Source organism: Schistocerca americana, chromosome 2 (genome assembly GCF_021461395.2).
Source record: "Schistocerca americana isolate TAMUIC-IGC-003095 chromosome 2, iqSchAmer2.1, whole genome shotgun sequence".
Lineage (NCBI taxonomy): Eukaryota > Metazoa > Arthropoda > Insecta > Orthoptera > Acrididae > Schistocerca > Schistocerca americana.
The window spans coordinates 254,918,888-254,938,779 of record NC_060120.1 but is presented as its reverse complement, the minus strand read 5'-3'; the positions used below and the strand labels follow the sequence as shown (position 1 = coordinate 254,938,779).

At 44.8% G+C, this 19,892-nt stretch overlaps 1 protein-coding gene across 1 annotated transcript in view; it reads left to right on the top strand.

Moving 5' to 3' along the window:
- Positions 1–10,325: 10,325 nt before the first annotated feature.
- LOC124595169 (farnesol dehydrogenase-like) overlaps positions 10,326–19,892 on the top strand; it is a 53,002-nt gene continuing 43,435 nt past the window's right edge. The window contains exon 1 of the mRNA XM_047133782.1: positions 10,326–10,490. Coding sequence (XP_046989738.1) covers positions 10,359–10,490 — 132 coding nt within the window. The 5' untranslated portion in view covers positions 10,326–10,358. The remainder of the gene's footprint in view (positions 10,491–19,892) is intronic.

Sequence of the window (19,892 nt, the reverse complement as noted above, 5' to 3'; positions counted from 1 at the left end):
ATACTCTCTGTGATATTATGAAGCTATCAGGGGTAAAATACAGGGAGCGAAAGACTATATACAACTTGTACAGCCGCTCGGGGTAGCCGCGCGGTCTTAGGCGCCTTGTCACGGTCAGTGCGGCTCCCCCCGTCGGAGGTTCGAGTCCTCACTCGGGCATGGGTGTGTGGGTTGTCCATAGCGTGCGTTAGATTAAGTAGTGTGTAGGCTTAGGGACCGATGACCTCAGCAGATTGGTCCCATAAGATCTTACCACAAATTTCCAAATTTTTTCCAACTTGTACTTAAACCGAACCACACTTATTAGAGTCGAGGGGCGTGAAAGGAAAGTAGTGGTTGAGAAGGCAGTGAGACAGGGTTGTAGCCTATCCTCAATATTATTCAATCTGCACATTGAGCAAGCAGTACAGGAAGCAAAAGAAAAATTTCGAGCAGGAATTAAAGTTCAGGGAAAATAAAAATTTTGAGGTTTGTCGGTGACACTGTAATTCTATCAGAGAAGGGAAAGGACTTGGGAGTTGAATGGAAAGTACAGTGTCTTGAAAGAAGGATATATGATGAACATCAACAAAAGCGAAACAAAGGTAATGGAATGCAGTCGAATTAAATCAGGTGACGCTTAGGCAATTAGATTAGGAAACGAGACCTGAAGTTCACTATTGAGTTTTCCTATTTAGGCGGTAAAATATCTGATGGTGGGCGAAGAAGGGAGGATATAAAATGTAGACAGGCTGTGCCAAGAAAAGCGTTTCTGAAGAAGAGAAATTTGTTAACATCGAGTGTAAATTTGAAATTCAGAAAGTCCTTTCTGAAGTATTTGTGTGGAGTGTACCCATGTATGCAAGTGAAACGTGGACGACAAACAGTTTAGAGAAGAAGAGAATAGCAGCTTTTGAAATGTGGCGCCATGGAAAAATGCTGAAGATTAGATGGGTATATCACGTAACTAATGAAGAGGTACTGAATAGAATTGAAGAGAAGAGAAATTTGTGGCACAGCCTGACTAGAAGAAGGGACCGGTTGGTAGAACACATTCTGAGGCATCAAGGGATCACCAATTTAGTCCTGGAGGGAAGCATGGGGGGGGGGGGGGGGGGAGGATGGGGTGTAAAAATCGTAGAGACTTTCTAACGTGGGCACCTCTGTCTTGTTGCAACCCTTGTTCACTCAAGTACGAGCAGCCCTTAGCGGCTCGCCATCTTATTTACAACTATTCATGACGTCTCCTTTCCGGCTTAGATTTTTTAAAATGTGACTTGTAAGTACTGCATCTCTTTCTAGTCAATTCTGAAGGCGACGCTCATAGTAGCGTCGAAACCTGGTCAATTTTGACTTAATATTTGTGAGCGAGGGCTTATTTCTTCTAATATAATTCTGACACGGTCACTGAACCCTACCAGCTATGTCCAAAGTTTTATATTTTCTAGCAATCTTGGCAAATCATTTTGTAGAAACTCGATGTATTTTGCAGCTGTTTGGGTGCCTTCAATAAAGTAACGACCAATGAGATGGTCGCCAATTACTCCGCACCATACATTTACATTCCACGGTCGCTCTACCTGTCGAAGCCAGCGAGGATTGTCCACGGACCAGCAATGTATGTTTCCTAAATTCACTGCACCATGGTTTGTGAAACCTGTTTCATCAGTAAACAGGTAGAACTTCAACTCATTCCCTGTTAATGCCCATTGACAGAAATTCACTCGATTATCAAAGTCATCTCCATGTAATTGTTGATGCAGCGACACATGATACGGGTGAAATTTGTGACAACGAAGTATGCGCGTTACAGTACACTGACTCATTGCACTGCCTCTAGCCATGTCACGTGAACTCATGTGTGGGTTCACGGCAACAGCAGCTAAGACATCAACTGCACTTGCTTCTCCTGTAGCCGGCCGGTACGGCCGAGCGGTTCTAGGCGCTTCAGTCTGGAGCCGCGCGACCGCTACGGTCGCAGGTTCGAATCCTGCCTCGGGCATTGATGTGTGTGATGTCCTTAGGTTAGTTAGGTTTACGTAGTTCTAAGTTCTAGGGTACTGATGACCTCATGTGTTAAGTCCCATAGTGCTCAGAGCCATTTGAACCATTTTTTGAGATGATAGGTGTGTTACGGATCTGTTCGCGTGATACGACCGCACCTGTTACATATTATTCTTTGTAGATGTTTTAAAATGTGCAGCTTGTTGGATGATCTCTGTCCGGGTACCTTTCTGCGTACAACCTGCAGGCTGCAGCTGTATTTTGTCTGCACTCGCCATAGATGAGTATCATCTCTGTCTTTTCAGAGTTAGAATAAACCATTTTCACAGTTCTTACGACACTAGACGCTGTTGTGCTTGCGACCTCCTCACGTTCCTACTGTGCGTACCTCTGTTCTTACTTGCGTACGGTACACTATACAGACATCTGGTAACACAGTGTACTACAGTTATTCTAAGTACAAGGACTAATTCAGCAAGCGCTACATGCAGACACTGAGACAGCCGAGCTTGGAAACATTGTAGTCTTCTTAAACATACCCCTACAGATCTTGTTTGTTACAGCACGTCTGAGGTTTCAGGTGTCAACTTAAACGTTACAAATTACTCAGTATGTACTTAAAATCTAACAATGTAACAAACGGCATTGATTAAGTACTTGTCCCTATTTTCAGTTGTGCTAAAAATAATAACAGGTTTCCATTTTAAAAAACATAAGTATGTGTTGCAAATCATACGTCCGTGCATTTGTCAATGGTTTGTATTAACCTATTCCACCAGCCCCTCTCCTCACTTTCGGTCTGCGGAATTGGTTATTCAGTGTTTGTTGTGTCTTGGGAGCTGTTTCCTGTGGTAATGTTAGGTGACTCACCCTGTATACGAGGGGGTGGCCAAAACGAGGAAACACCAAAAATACAACGTATTACAATGCGTAATGCAGTGCAGGAAACCGGTTGGCAATCAAAATGGCTTCCAGTCATCTCAGAATGGATAGATACAGGTGTTATACCATTCTTCCTGAAAAACATAGCATGTTCAGGTAACGATCATGGAGGTAGATAGACATCACGCACTATTCTCTCCAAGGTAATGATAGTTTTGAGACCTGGTCACTGTGGGAGATGCGACAGTTCATCCTGGTGCCCACAAAACCAGTCTTGGAAGACGCGAGCTGTGTCAACAGGGTGCCCTGTCGTCTTCGAACACAGTATCACCATTGAGGAACAAAGAGTGTACTATGACATGCACCCGATCAGCTAAAATGATTGCATAAACCTTGGAAGTAATGCGCCCTTGCAGAATAACCACAGGGCTCACAGGATGCCAAGATGTGGTTGCCGAAATGATTACCGAACCCATCCGCCATGTTTCACTCTTGCGATGTAAAGTGGGCCAGAAGATGGAAACAGTGTGAAACGAGACTCATCCGATTAAATGAGTTTCTTCCGTTGCTCCATAACGGAGGTTTTATGTTTACGCCGCCACGATTACCTGCTACAGTCATTTGCATCACTGATGAGCGGTTTTGAAATTCTAGCTCGCCCTGCAATTGCCAGCTTGTGAAGATGCCTTCGTACTGCTTTAGTGCCTAGCGGGTTCGCAAGTGCGTCACTCATTTCTGCAGTGACTTTTACGGCTGCCGTCCTCTTAGTTTTCGTCATAATGCTCTTCAGTAAACGTCTGTAACTATGGCTCGACACACATGATGTTTTCCGCTCTGCCAGTATGCGTTGTAAATCTTCGATACGGTGCTTCTTGAAGCAGCAAACACTTCGGTTACCTCGGTTCATGAAGTACGCACGATACGAGTACCAAGAATTTGTCCACGTTCGAATTCACTTAGCTCCAACGAAACGCACGTACAACGTATTGCGGACATTACCCAGGCACCTGTCGTCGTCAGATAGAACAGAGCAACCTATAGTCTTCGGTAGCATTTGCATATACGTTCAAACATGCGTTTTTCGCTGTGTTTTCATACACTACTGGCCATTTAAATTACTACACAACGAAAATGACGCGCTACAGACGCGAAATTTAACCGAAAGGGAGAAGATGCTGTGATATGCCAATGATTAGCTTTTCAGAGCATTCACACAAGGTTGGCGCCGGTGAAGACATCTACAACTTGCTGACATGAGGAAAGTTTCCAACCGATTTCTCATACACAAACAGCAGTTGACCGGCGTTGCCTGGTGAAACGTTGTTGTGATGCCTCGTGTAAGCAGGAGAAATGTGTACCATCACGTTTCCGACTTTGATAAACGTCGGATTGTAGCCTATCGCGATTGTGGTTTATCATATCGCGACATTGCTGCTCGCGTTGGTCGAGATCCAATGACTGTTAGCAGAATATGGAATCGGTGGGTTCAGGAGGGTAATACGGAACGCCGTGCTGGATCCCAACGGCCTCGTATCACTAGCAGTCGACATGACAGGCATCTTTTCCGCATAGCTGTAACGGATCGTGCAGCCACGTCACGATCCCTGAGTCAACTGACGAAGACGTTTGCAAGACAACAACCATCTACACGAACAGTTCGACGACGTTTGCAGCAGCACGGGCTATCACCTAGGAGACCATGGCTGCGGTTACCCTTGACGCTGCATCACAGACAGGAGCGCCTGCGATGGTGTACTCAACGACGAACTTGGGTGCACGAATGGCAAAACGTCATATTTTCGGATGAATCCAGGTTCTGTTTACAGCATCATGATGGTCGCATCCGTGTTTGGCGACATCGCAGTGAACGCACATTGGAAGTGTGTATCCGTCATCGCCATACTGGCGTTATAGTATGGGGTGCCGTTAGTTACACGTCTCAGTCACCTCTTGTTCGCATTGACGGCACTTTGAACAGCGGACGTTACATTTCAGATGTGTTACGACCCGTGGCTCTTCCCTCCATTTGATCCCTGCGAAACCCTACATTTCAGCAGGATAATGCACGACCGCATGTTGCAGGTCCTGTACGGGCCTTTCTGGATACAGAAAATGTTCGACTGCTGCCCTGGCCAGCACATTCTCGAGATCTCTCACCAATTGAAAACGTCTGGTCAAAGTCGGCAGAGCAACTGGCTCGTCACAATACGCCAGTCACTACTCTTGATGAACTGTGGTATCGTGTTGAAGCTGCATGGGCAGCTGTACCTGTACACGCCATCCAAGCTCTGTTTGACTCAATGCCTAGGCGTATCAAGGCCGTTATTACGGCCAGAGGTGGTTGTTCTGGGTACTGATTTCTTAGGATCTATGCACCCAAATTGCGTGAAAATGTAATCACATGTCAGTTCTAGTATAATATAGCTGTCCAATGAATACCCGTTTACCATCTGCATTTCTTCTTGGAGTAGCAATTTTAATGGCCAGTAGTGTATTTTTATCCAACCCCAGAATGTCACACTTTTTTTAACACCCTGTATATGGCCATGCAGTGACAGAAATTAATCTGGCCTTGCTAATTTTGTAAGGGGTTCACCACCCTCCTGGAGCAAACGCGATCTCGATGTATTTCTCACTTTCTAGAATGACAATTCACAGGCGCTACCTGAGACATACACCCTGCTGAAGCAAATGTAATCTCGATGTATTGCTCACTTGCTAGAACGACAATTTACAGGCGCTGCCTGAGACATAAAATATCTTTGCCCCTGTTAAAAGAGAACTGCAATAGAGTCGCAGGTCAGAGTAGTCTCTGTCGCAGTGGCAGTCGCTGGCTGCTGCAGTGTAGTTGTAGTCTGTCGCTGGCACAGCGCAGTTTATAGTTAGTAGTTGTTAAAGTCACAGTGCAGAACAAATAGTAAAATTTTATTACATGGAACTGAATAATAATTGTGATCAGCCGCAGAGCTAAATGATACCATGGAATGAGATGATGATGTACAAATGAATAATTGTTAATATAATCAAAAATCAACAGTATAGTTAAGTCAACCATCGAAACTTCCTGGAACATTAAAACTGTATGCCGGACCGAGACTCGAACTCGGAACCATTGTCTTGCGCGGGTAAGTGCTCTATCAACTGAGCTACCCGAGCACGACTCAGAGGTACAATTCTGCCAGTACCTCGTCGACTACCTTCCACAGAAGCTCTTCTGCAAACCTTGCAGAACTAGCACTCCTGGAAGAAAGGATATTGCGGAGACATGGCTTAGCCACAGCCTGGGGGATGTTTCCAGAATGAGATTTTTCACTCCGCAGCGGAGTTTGCGCTGATGTGAAACTTCCTGTCAGGTTAAAACTGTGTGCCGAACCGAGACTCGAAAAGGCAAAGGTCTCGAGTTCGAGTGTCGGTCCGGCACACAGTTTTAATCTTCCAGGAAGTTTCATTTCAACGCACACTCCGCTGCAGAGTGAAAATCTCATTCTGGAAGTCAACCATCTACTGTAGGGTATTTTTTATTATTTTTATTGGCATGCGCGTAGTTAAGTCACTTGTCTAAGATGTTAGTATGAATTTATTTCAATTTTTTCTTTTGTGATTCGTCAGCACCACTTGACCCAGATTTATAATATATTCAGTTTTCACGTGTAACGGATTGTAGATGTTTATCAATAACGTAAAAAATTTTCAGAATAAAATTGTTTTTACCAGTCAACTATAAAAGTATAATTTGCCCTTAAGTCATTGCCAGTCCCGATCATTTATCTACACTCCTGGAAATGGAAAAAAGAACACATTGACACCGGTGTGTCAGACCCACCATACTTGCTCCGGACACTGCGAGAGGGCTGTACAAGCAATGATCACACACACGGCACAGCGGACACTCCAGGAACCGCGGTGTTGGCCGTCGAATGGCGCTAGCTGCGCAGCATTTGTGCACCGCCGCCGTCAGTGTCAGCCAGTTTGCCGTGGCATACGGAGCTCCATCGCAGTCTTTAACACTGGTAGCATGCCGCGACAGCGTGGACGTGATCCGTATGTGCAGTTGACGGACTTTGAGCGAGGGCGTATAGTGGGCATGCGGGAGGCCGGGTGGACGTACCGCCGAATTGCTCAACACGTGGGGCGTGAGGTCTCCACAGTAGATCGATGTTGTCGCCAGCGGTCGGCGGAAGGTGCACGTGCCCGTCGACCTGGGACCGGACCGCAGCGACGCACGGATGCACGCCAAGACCGTAGGATCCTACGCAGTGCCGTAGGGGACCGCACCGCCACTTCCCAGCAAATTAGGGACACTGTTGCTCCTGGGGTATCGGCGAGGACCATTCGCAACCGTCTCCATGAAGCTGGGCTACGGTCCCGCACACCGTTAGGCCGTCTTCCGCTCACGCCCCAACATCGTGCAGCCCGCCTCCAGTGGTGTCGCGACAGGCGTGAATGGAGGGACGAATGGAGACGTGTCGTCTTCAGCGATGAGAGTCGCTTCTGCCTTGGTGCCAATGATGGTCGTATGCGTGTTTGGCGCCGTGCAGGTGAGCGCCACAATCAGGACTGCATACGACCGAGGCACACAGGGCCAACGCCCGGCATCATGGTGTGGGGAGCTATCTCCTATACTGGCCGTACACCACTGGTGATCGTCGAGGGGACACTGAATAGTGCACGGTACATCCAAACCGTCATCGAACCCATCGTTCTACCATTTCTAGACCGGCAAGGGAACTTGCTGTTCCAACAGGACAATGCACGTCCGTATGTATCCCGTGCCACCCAACGTGCTCTAGAAGGTGTAAGTCAACTACCCTGGCCAGCAAGATCTCCGGATCTGTCCCCCATTGAGCATGTTTGGGACTGGATGAAGCGTCGTCTCACGCGGTCTGCACGTCCAGCACGAACGCTGGTCCAACTGAGGCGCCAGGTGGAAATGGCATGGCAAGCCGTTCCACAGGACTACATCCAGCATCTCTACGATCGTCTCCATGGGAGAATAGCAGCCTGCATTGCTGCGAAAGGTGGATATACACTGTACTAGTGCCGACATTGTGCATGCTCTGTTGCCTGTGTCTATGTGCCTGTGGTTCTGTCAGTGTGATCATGTGATGTATCTGACCCCAGGAATGTGTCAATAAAGTTTCCCCTTCCTGGGACAATGAATTCACGGTGTTCTTATTTCAATTTCCAGGAGTGTAAATTAAAATATTCCCCATTTTTGTCAGATCGTAGTCAAGTGCTCTTTAGTAATCAGACGACCAGCTGTGCAGCTGTGTCACTAATTAAAGTCAGTTTTTCTCGTAATTCAGATCTCAGACAAATGTTATCGAATATTAGTAGATATTCCAGCATTGCACTAAGCTGTGCCATTTACGAGCAGATATATAGACAGCGTTATCCGGCGACACGATCACGAGGTAAGAATTTTCCAGTTTATTTCTCACGGACAGATTCAGACTGATTTCACAGGGCCATGGCTGCTTTCGTGAAAATTTATCAGTTTTTCATGAGTTAAGATTTATCAGTTTACGTACGTCAGAATTTAATTATCCAAATTTCATTATTTTTGTTTTTTATTTTCTGTTCGGGAAGGTTACGTGTCATTATTTTGTATATTTTTTTTATTTATACCTGAAGGTTACAATTCTCTTTCACATTTCTCTGTATCTTTCAACATATACATGTGAGCCATATGATAATCATAATGAGACGTTTGTTTTGTTGTTGTTGTTGTTGTGGTCTTCAGTCTTGAGACTGGTTTGATGCAGCTCTCCATGCTACTCTATCCTGTGCAAGCTTCTTCATCTCCCAGTACTTACTGCAACCTACATCCTTCTGAATCTGCTTAGTGTATTCATCTCTTAGTCTCCCTCTACGATTTTTACCCTCCACGCTGCCCTTTAATGCTAAATTTGTGATCGCTTGATGCCTCAGAATATTTCCTACCAATCGGTCCCTTCTTCTAGTCAAGTTGTGCCACAAACTCCTCTTCTCCCGAATTCTATTCAATACCTCCTCATTAATTATGTGATCTACCCATCTAATCTTCAGCATTCTTCTGTAGCACCACATTCTCTTCTTGTCCAAACTATTTATCGTCCATGTTTCACTTCCATACATGGCTACGCCCCACACAAATACTTTCAGAAACGACCTCCTGACACTTAAATCTGTACTCGATGTTAACAAATTTCTGTTCTTCAGAAACGCTTTCCTTCTCATTGCCAGTGTACATGTTATATCTTCTCTACTTCGACCATCATCAGTTATTTTACTCCCCAAATAGCAAAATTCCTTTACTACTTTAAGTGTTTCATTTCCTAATCTAATTCCCTCAGCATCACCCGACTTAATTCGACTACATTCCATTATCCTTGTTTTGCTTTTGTTGATGTTCATCTTATACCCTCCTTTCAAGACACTGTCCATTCCGTTCAACTGCTCTTCCAAGTCCTTTGCTGTCTCTGACAGAATTACAATGTCATCGGCGAACCTCAAATTTTTTATTTCTTCTCCATGGATTTTAATACCTACTTCGAACTTTTTTTTGGTTTCCTTTACTGCTTGCTCAATATACAGATTGAATAGCATCGGGGAGAGGCTACAACCCAGTCTCACTCCCTTCCCAACCACTGCTTCCCTTTCATGTCTCTCGACGCTTATAACTTCCATCTGCTTTCTGTACAAATTGTAAATTGCCTTTCGCTCCCTGTATTTTACCCCTACCGCCTTTAGAATTTGAAAGAGAGTATTCCAGTCAGCATCGTCAAAAGCTTTCTCTAAGTCTACAAATGCTAGAAACGTAGGTTTGGCTTTCCTTAATCTTTCTTAGATAAGTCGTAAGATTAGTATTGCCTCACGTGTTCCAATATTTCTATGGAATCCAAACTGATCTTCCCCAAGGTCGGCTTCTACCAATTTTTCTATTCGTCTGTGAATAACTTGTGTTAGTATTTTGCAGCTGTGACTTATTAAACTGATAGTTCGGTAATTTTCACATCTGTCACGTTCGTTTTAGTTGTTATGAAAAAAAACTTGTCCTCATTTGACCTGTTTCGATTTTCTGCTCCAACTGCAACGGTAGAGCACCACTGCTGTTAGTAATAAATAAACGCCTGAAAACGGTAAAATTATGTTTGATATGAAAGTTTAGGTGACAGTGCGAAATGTAAACAGCAGCGTCACGTCGGACGGGCGTGTCCAGTCCCTCCTGCACGACGCGACTGGTTTGACCGGCGGCAGTGTGCCGCGTGCAGTCGGGATGTCGTGACGACAGGGTGAGGTGCTGGAGACTCCAGGTAAGGCGACCAGCCGGCGAGGTGCTGGGAATGGAGCGGCGCGCCTGCCGCCCGCGAGGCTTCGCCAACCTCCCGCCCGACCTCGGCCACCCTATCTCCGCAGATGGCGCGGCAGCTACGATTAGCGAGGCGAGGTCGCCGTATATATAAGAGCCGCTGGCGGCGCCGCGGCGCCAGACGGTACCAGAGACCAGAGACATGGATCGCTGGCAGGGCCGGGTGGCGGTGGTGACTGGCGCCAGCGCGGGAATCGGCGCCGCAGTGGTGCGCGCCCTGCTCCGGCACGGCGTCACCGTCGTGGGAGTGGCGCGGCGCGCCGACAGGGTGCAGGTCAGTCGCGTGCTCCACCCTCTGCCCTAGTGGAGTCGTCCCCAGCCTGGAGTTAGTTACCCCATGAGTAGGGCTAAAATGCAATTCTCTGAGGGGAAAAACAAGGAATTGTGCCTCGGTTATAAAACTAAATTCTTTTTAAAAAACAGCTCGACTATTATCACTGCCCCGCAAGTCTATAATATTGATCGCAGAAGTCACAAATAATCACACTGTCTTTTCTTCAAATAGTGGTGGACACTGCAGCTTGCGAACATCTTCCTACCACAGTTCACCCACTATACAAGTACTTTGTACTGTGTAACATTCAGTTATGGCGATAAAACTGGGCACTATACGTCACATATGTCTAAATATCTCATGAAAATCCTGTCCGCCTTCGGTAGCTCAGTGGTAAGCGCAACAGAATGTCAATCCTAAGGGCCCGGGTTCGATTCTGCGGCTGGGTCGGAGTTTTTCTCCGCTCAAGGACTGGGTGTTGTGATGTTCTAATCATCATTTCATCCCAATCGACGCGCAAGTCAAATCGAAAGACTTACACCAGGCGAACGGTCTACCTGACGGGAGGCCCTAGTCACACGACATTATTATTATGAAAATCCTCTCCGGGTTGTACGTAGTTTTCGTAACAGACCACAAATTAAAACTTCCTGGCGGATTAAAACTGTATGCCGAACCGAGAATCGAACTGGGGACCTTTCTCTTTCGTGGGTAAGCCCTCTAACAGCTGAGCTACCCAAGCACGACTCACGACCCTTCCTCTCCTGCCTTCCAAACTTCACAGAAGCTCTCCTGCGAAATTTGCAAGACCACCACTCCTGGAAGAAAGAATACCGCAGGGACATGGCTTAGCCACAGCCTGGGCGATGTCTCCACAATGAAATCGTAACTCTGCTGCGGAGTGCGAACCGATACGAAACGTCCTGGCAGAAGAAAACGGAAGGTAGGAGACAACATTCTGGCAGTAGTAAAGCTCTGAGGATGTATCCAGAGCCGGCCGGTGTGGCCGAGCGGTTCTAGGCGCTACAGTCTGGTACCGCGCGACCGCTACGCTCACAGGTTCGAATCCTGCCTCGGGCATGGATGTGTGTGATGTCCTTAGGTTAATTAGGTTTAAGTAGTTCTAAGCTCTATGGGACTGATGACTTCAGCAGTTAAGTCTCATAGCGCTCAGAGCAATTTTTTGGTATCCCGAGCCATGCGTGGATAGCTCAGCTGTTAGAGCACTCGCCTACGAAAGGTAAATGTTCCGACTTCGAGTCTCAATCCGGCACACAGTTTTAATCTTCGAGGAAATTTCGTATCAGCACACACACTGCAGCTGAGTGAAAATTTCATTCTGGAGACCAGAAATTGCTGAATTATCCGGTTCGTAACATTAAAAGAACTACCCGACAGCAGAACACAACAGTAACTATGTAATGGCCACTCACTGATGTAGCCCCCACACAGTATTATTATTGTTATTATTATTATTATTATTGATAGCACTGGCAGTACTAGCAGTAATAGTAGTAGTAATAGTTTCTGGACAGAAAGAATAGCCAGTCTAAGGTCTTCGAATAACTGCCACTCAATAAGTAACCAGAGAAGGTATAAATATACTGTCGCGCAAACATCTCCGTGCTCGTGGCACGGTTCTGCCATCCCCTTCATTTTAAATATGGACTACCATTTTTAGCGCGCTTTTTGTTTATTACTTGCCGTCAATGATGGGGAGTGGCTCTAAAGCAGTTACCTTTCCGCTATCGCTTATTAAAAAGAATCTTTGTCACCTCAGGATCCATCTTCAAACCAATCGCGACTTTTGTGAAAAAATATTTTACAGCCAGTGGGCATCACTTCATTCAAAATAAGTATAATGCACAATTTTTTTGTTTGATTGGGCCCGCAGCATAATACACGTCATAATATGACATTTTTCAAAAGGAAACGTCGAGACTAGTTACAATAAATTAATATTCTTCATTACGACAGTTGTTTCAACTTCATTGCTATTCTCAAGTAATCGTCGAATACAGTATTGGTGAAATTGTCTACACATGTGGTGGCTGCCCATGTGAATAATCATGCAATGGAATAGTACATTGGTACTTACGTCTAGTTAAATTTGACTTCCATATTGCATCTACAGTAAACTGTCATTGTTCAATTCGTAGAGATTACATGACATATTGTAATTTTAAACGTATGGGATACATTTTGTCACTTATTTGATAGTCCGCTTACTATAAAGTGCGATTTCCTGGAATGGTATATCAAACAGATAAATTCACTGTTCAAGAACATGTACATCAAACTTGGCTTCCGTAATGTCATAATAAAAATGCATTCAGGCAAAACCAAAACCTCAGAATATATCAATCTGGGAATATACTAAATCACTTGCTACAATCGCAATAATTTCTATATCGGCCAAAAAGGACGAAATTTTAGTATCACGTTCAAAGAACACACCAGTAACAGTGACAGTAATCAATCTAGCCTCTTTTTACACATAAAAGCCAAAATCACACAGCCAAGAAAATCGAGACTGCGTTGCAGATACTACACAGATTAGGGAAACGGCTAACTACGAAAATACTCCAAGAATAGGAGATACACCACCACAAAAAAGACTATCCAGACGACATGCTAAACGAAGACACGACCATAAACACAATTACATGGTACACGAGAAGGGATAGTAGATACAGACAGTAAAACATACTCAGACCAAAGACATAATTCACAGCAAAATTCAATCAGTGAAATATAACGTTACCGTTACTTAGCTAACTATGCTTTGTAAACATATAGCATCAGAGTAAACAAACTGTCAAATAAATGTAAAATAATACTTCATAGTAAGCGAACTATCAAGTAAGTGGAAAAACACATTCCATAACTGCTAAATGCCATGTAATCTCTACGAATTAGGCAATGACACTTTACTATAGATGCAATATGGAATTCAAATGAAACTAGACGTGTGTACCAATCTACTACTCCAATGTATAAGTATTCACATGGACAACCGCCAAATAGTTAATCAGGGTAACGTTTTACCAGTCAGGGTATCTTTCTACCACTTACTACTTTTGTTTCAATTAGCTGCTGCTAATGCTTACTTGCTCTTTCAGGCCTGTGATTACAATTCATTAGCACTGGCTGTGAACAGAGCTTTTGGCGCCACTGATTTAAGTCGAACAATGCCAGGTCTATACAGATATCTCGATATTTCAAAGTAAACCTGCAAGCACTGAATTAGAACTGCTTGTTTTTACTTTTTTCTTACCCGATTTGCTTTTGTGATGATTCGATATAAGAGAAATACTACGTTTTTTAAGACTGGTTTAAAGTTACCCAACATGACAGTGCAACTTTTTCCCAGTATTAAAATAGAAATTTTAATCTGTTAGGGCACAGCTAGTGTAAATTTTCACTCTCCTAATACAAAAATTTACAGTGTCTGTTCTGATATGTAACTTACTTTGCGTCCAGTATTTTCAAAAAAGGAAAAAAGTGATACAAAGGTGCCCCAACAGACTGCATATGTAGAGAATTTCACTAATGCTGTATTCGTAGGTCACTTGAGAATGGCAGTAGAGCCGAAACAGCTGTCGTACTAAAGAATATAAAACTTATTGCAGCTAACCTGGACGTTTCCTTAAAAAAAAATAATGCCCAAAATTTAATTTGCTTTTTTTCAAAATGGGGGGGGGGGGGGGGGGGGGGGAAGAAGAGTGGATGAAGTACGTGTTGCTAGGGAGAGAAGCGGTGCAGAGGAAGCATGTTGCAGAAGAAGCATGTTTTGTAACAAGTATTTACTCTTACGAACTTGTAGCATGTTGCGGGTGAAAACTAGTTCCTTAACTTGTTTTCTAATTGATATAAATGGTTGTAGTTCCGTCATACGTTGCACTGAGAACTGATTTTTTTTCCTTCTTGATGGTGACTAGTTTCGGACACCTGTGTCCATTTTCAAACCATCCGTATTATGTGACAAATACAGACAATATCCTATGTACATAAACTGCTCCTGCAGTGATGACCAAACCGGCACTTTGGCCGACTCAGGGCATTAGTTCTCTAATGTCCGTCCCATGTGGTCTATTTACTGTTGTTGATTTTTCGTACAAAGGCCACCGCTTGTGTTTATCACACTTACGATATGGATGGTCTGAAAATGGAGACAGGTGTCTGAAACGAGTAATCATCAAGAAATAAAATAAAAGACACTTCTCAATGCAACTTATGACCGAGCTACAACCATTTATTTCAATTATTTACTCTTAATTTGGATAATTAGCTTTCTTTTCTGCGAATGAGTTGTACGTAGCAGTCGCTGTTCACTGAAAATTGTTTCATCACGTCTATAAAGAGATTGTTAAAAATAAGCAATATTAATTGTCTCATTGGCTTATTTGTTCGTGGTTTAATAAAACTGCAGAAACTAAATATCAATTACTTTTCGTCCTTTTAAAAATTCAAGTATGCGAAGAAAATTGTTTTTTAATTAGGTGCTAATGTTAACCATGGTGTGGGAGGGGAGGGGGGGGGGGAATACTAGCTAGTATTTGATTACACTCAGCGGTAGTGCGTTAGAAACCACTGCTCTGCCCTCTCCAGCCCCAGGGAGCGCGCCCCTAAGCTGGGCACGTCACACCAGTAGCTTCTCCAGTGCCTCAAGTAAGTAGCACGACACGAACTCATATCTTCCGTATTATTAACAAGGGTTCCTCGCCTATTTCATCCAAATATGTGGCGTATGTAGGTCTTGCCCAGAGCCGGCCGGTGTGGCCGTGCGGTTCTAGGCGCTTCAGTCTGGAACCGCATGACCGCTACGGTCGCAGGTTCGAATCCTGCCTCGGGCTTGGATGTGTGTGACGTCCTTAGGTTAGTTAGGTTGAAGTAGTTCTAAGTTCTGGGGGACTGATGACCACAGATATTAAGTCCCATAGTGCTCAGAGCCATTTGAACCATTTTGAACTCTGCCCAGAAATGAAAGTGACAGAAATAGGTGCTCCAGGCGTTCAGAGTAAAACAGCGTTTCTGAAGCGGGTCGGGCAGGGTACGAGCCGTTTATGTTAGTGTGGGCTCCAGGCGGCGGCTGGAACAGCGGGATGAGCACAGAACGGTAATCAAAGGGTCGTGTTGTCGAGGCTCTATGTGGAATCTTTTGCTCATTTGTAATTTTTACCTTACTTATACGTCAAGTAAAACGAAATAATGCTCAGTATGTTGTATTTATTAATATTTTCATAAAAGGTGTGAAATGGTAAGACAAAGAAAAGTTGTGATTGAGAATTAAGTCTTTCGTGCATGAGACACATTTCTTATATTAACTGGCTCGTGCGCGTACAAACAAATCCTCAGTGATACGACGAGATCTTTCGAGATGAAGGATTGCCGTTGTCTAGTATTAAAGCGATACGAGCTTACTCCGCTAGTACAACCCTACAATGTCTATTTTTGTCGCCAGATAAATAAACTGCCATAAAGCTTAAAAACTGCTCTTATCTCAGTGGAAGAGAAAAATAAATCGTACCCCAAGAAGACTGAATCAAAGTACATTATACTGTAAACCATCAGCTACCCTCCCGATTATCTGGTGGCCTGTTGTGTTACTGTTCATCTGCAGCCGCACTGTGTGATTCGAGATCACCTTCTATGAATGTAAACGACGTTCGTTTTTTTGTACAAACTTTAAAACAACCATGTTATTGTAAAAATGCTGCGTTTGTAATGTCTGCAGGATGCCGAGGTAATTACTGCTTCCACTACATTTACAATGAACGTCGCTCCAGCATGTCTAAGTCAACAATGTAAAATAATAAAACTATATAATTATACATAGTGTTACGTATATAAGTGCGGGTACTTCAGTGCGTTAGATCTTTTTTCCCTATGTCTGACAGTCTTCCCGCAAACACGTCACATAATTTACAACCTGATTTTTTCTCTACGATCGTAATTGCAACACTTACTCGAATACGCCTGTCAGTATACACTAAACGTTTTGCGTGCACGTTTCTACACGTCAGCACTTGACAAGCTGTCCAGAGCAAAATTAGCATTAATGGTTTGTTGTTGCCACTTGCAAATTAAATAAACACTAACGCAATGTTGTTCAGTACACTGTCCTCAGTCACCAATAGAAATATCTGCGCTTATACCCCTACTACACTGTATATATAAAGTTCTCGTATATGACTTGCAATCCTTTCCTGGACATTTATTTGTATATTGCAAGTTTTCCTTTGCCTTTCCTTTTCGTGTCTTTTACGAAAACATTAACAAATACATTATAATGAGCATTATTCCGGTTTATTTGCCGTGTAAGTAACGTAAAAAGAGAAGATTAACACACACATCAAAAAAAGTTTTGTATCACCTCAGTTCCGAGAGAGCCGCGCGGGATTAGCCGAGCGGTCTTAGGGGCTGCAGTCGTGGACTGTGTGGCTGGTCCCGGCGGAGGTTCTAGTTCTCCCTCGGGCATGGGTATGTGTGTTTGTCCTTAGGATAATTTAGGTTAAGTAGTGTGTAAGCTTAGGGACTGATGACCTTAGCAATTAAGTCCCATAAGATTTCACACAGTTTTTTTTTCCGAGAGCTCAGGAACCTGTACAGAAAATTGGAATAGAGATCAACATAAACATCATTTCCGCCCTTTTTATTGCTTATGAAAACCATGCATTGCATGTTGTACCACCATACAGCGAGACCTTCAGAGGCGGTGGTCCAGATTGCTGTACACACTGGTACCTCTAATACCCAGTATCACGTCCTCTTGCATTGGTGCATGGCTGTATCCGTCGTGGCATACTATACACAGTCCACTGTTTGTCCACATGTCCCACACCGCAACGGCGATTCGGCGTAGATCCCTCAGAGTGGTTGGTAGGTCACGTCGTTCATAAAGAGTCCTTTCCAGTCTATCCCAGGCGTGTTCAATAGGGTTCATGTCTGGAGAACATGCTTGCCACTCTAGTCGAGCGATGTCGTTATCCTGAAGGAAGTCATTCACAAGATGTGCACGATGGGGGCGCGAATTGTCGTCCATGGAGACGAATTCTTCGCCAATATGCTGCCGACATGGTTGCACAATCGGTCAGAGGATGGCATTAACGTATCGTACAGCCGTTACGGCGCCTTTCATGACCACCAGAGGCGTACGTCGGCCCCACATAATGCCACCCCAAAACATCAGGGAAATTCCACCTTGCTGCACTCGCTGGACAGTGTATCTAAGGCATTCAGCCTGACCAAGTAGCCTCCAAACACGTCTCCGACGATTGTCTGGTTGAAGGCATATGCGACACCCATCGGTGAAGAGAACGTGATGCCAATCCTGAGCGGTCCATTCGGCATGTTGTTGGGCCTACCTGTACCGGGCTGCACGGTGCCGTGGTTGCGAAGATGGACCTCGCCATGGACGTCGGGAGTGAAGTACCACATCATGCAGCCTATTGCGCACAATTTGAGTCGTAACACGACGTCCTGTGGCGTCCTGTGGCTGCACGAAAAGCATTATTCAAAATGGTGTAGTTGCTGTCAGGGTTCCCCCGAGCCATAATCTGTAGGTAGCGGTCATCCACTGCAGTAGAAGCCCTTGGGCAGCCTGAACGAGGCATGTCATCGACAGTTCCTGTCTCTCTGTATCTCCTCCATGTCACTCCGAGACGCCTGGCCACTTTCCTTGTTGAGAGCCCTTCCTGGCACAAAGTAACAATGCGGACGCGATCGAACCGCGGTATTGACCGTCTAGGCAAGGTTGAACTACAGAAAACACGAGCCGTGTAGCCTACCTCCATTCTGGTGGAATGACTAGAACTGATCGGCTGTCAAACACCCTCCATCTAATAGGCGCTCCTCATGCATGGTTGTTTACATCTTTGGGCGGGTTTCAAAAAATGGTTTAAATGACTCTGAGCACTATTTGACTTAACAACTGAGGGTATCAGTCCCCTAGAACTTAGAACTACTTAAACCTAAATAACCTAAGGACATTACACACATCCATGCCCGAGGCAGGATTCGAACCTGCGACCGTAGCAGTCGCGCGGTTCCGGAGTGAAGCGCCTAGAACCGCTCGGCTACCGCGGCCGGCTTGGGCGGGTTTAATGACATCTCTGAACAGTCAGAGAGACTGTATCCGTGCTACAATATCCACAGTCAACGGCTATCTTCAGGAGTTCTGGGAACCGAGGTATTACAAAACTTTTTTTGATGTGTGTAAAAAGAAATAGAAAGGCTCTCGACATGGGCTCGGCCCCACCACCCTCTGATTACGTCTGTACTCTTTCCACTACACCAGCCGTTGCCGGGAAACTACGTTAACGTGAATGGGCCATGGCTCGTCGGACTCTCGCCAAAAACGCTGCTTTTTTCTAAATGCTTGACCATCTGGAGCTCCCACTTCCTCACTTTCATTTTTGGCCAAGTCCTGTACACAGGGTAAGTCAGCTGCCCCTACCGCTGTCGGTTTATGTAATCCGCATTTTTATAGCTGGCCGTCATAAACCACGCGCGAGATTTTCATATTCTCTCGCTCACTTCGCACAAACTGTTAGTTTACAGAAAAATTTAATGTAGTTTAAATTTTGTGTTGGGATACATTTGTGCTGAAGGCTACGATTTTCGAGCTATTGAAGGAAAACTTATAAAAATGTCCTTCAAACGCACCTCCACTCCATATTCGTACCTCACCAGTCAGGATTCTAACACTGTACAAAAATTTTTGACTGCATCAACTATTCGCGATATTCGACCTTTTTTGTTCTCTATTGATTGGGCTACTAAACCATCAGCATAGTCGTCTGTTTCGTTAACTTTATCAATTTAAACGTGCCCGTGAGGGTAAGTAAGGAAAAATAACTTTTCTATACGTTACACTAAAACTAATTACACTCCTGGAAATTGAAATAAGAACACCGTGAATTCATTGTCCCAGGAAGGGGAAACTTTATTGACACATTCCTGGGGTCAGATACATCACATGATCACACTGACAGAACCACAGGCACATAGACACAGGCAACAGAGCATGCACAATGTCGGCACTAGTACAGTGTATATCCACCTTTCGCAGCAATGCAGGCTGCTATTCTCCCATGGAGACGATCGTAGAGATGCTGGATGTAGTCCTGTGGAACGGCTTGCCATGCCATTTCCACCTGGCGCCTCAGTTGGACCAGCGTTCGTGCTGGACGTGCAGACCGCGTGAGACGACGCTTCATCCAGTCCCAAACATGCTCAATGGGGGACAGATCCGGAGATCTTGCTGGCCAGGGTAGTTGACTTACACGTTCTAGAGCACGTTGGGTGGCACGGGATACATGCGGACGTGCATTGTCCTGTTGGAACAGCAAGTTCCCTTGCCGGTCTAGGAATGGTAGAACGATGGGTTCGCCCGCATCT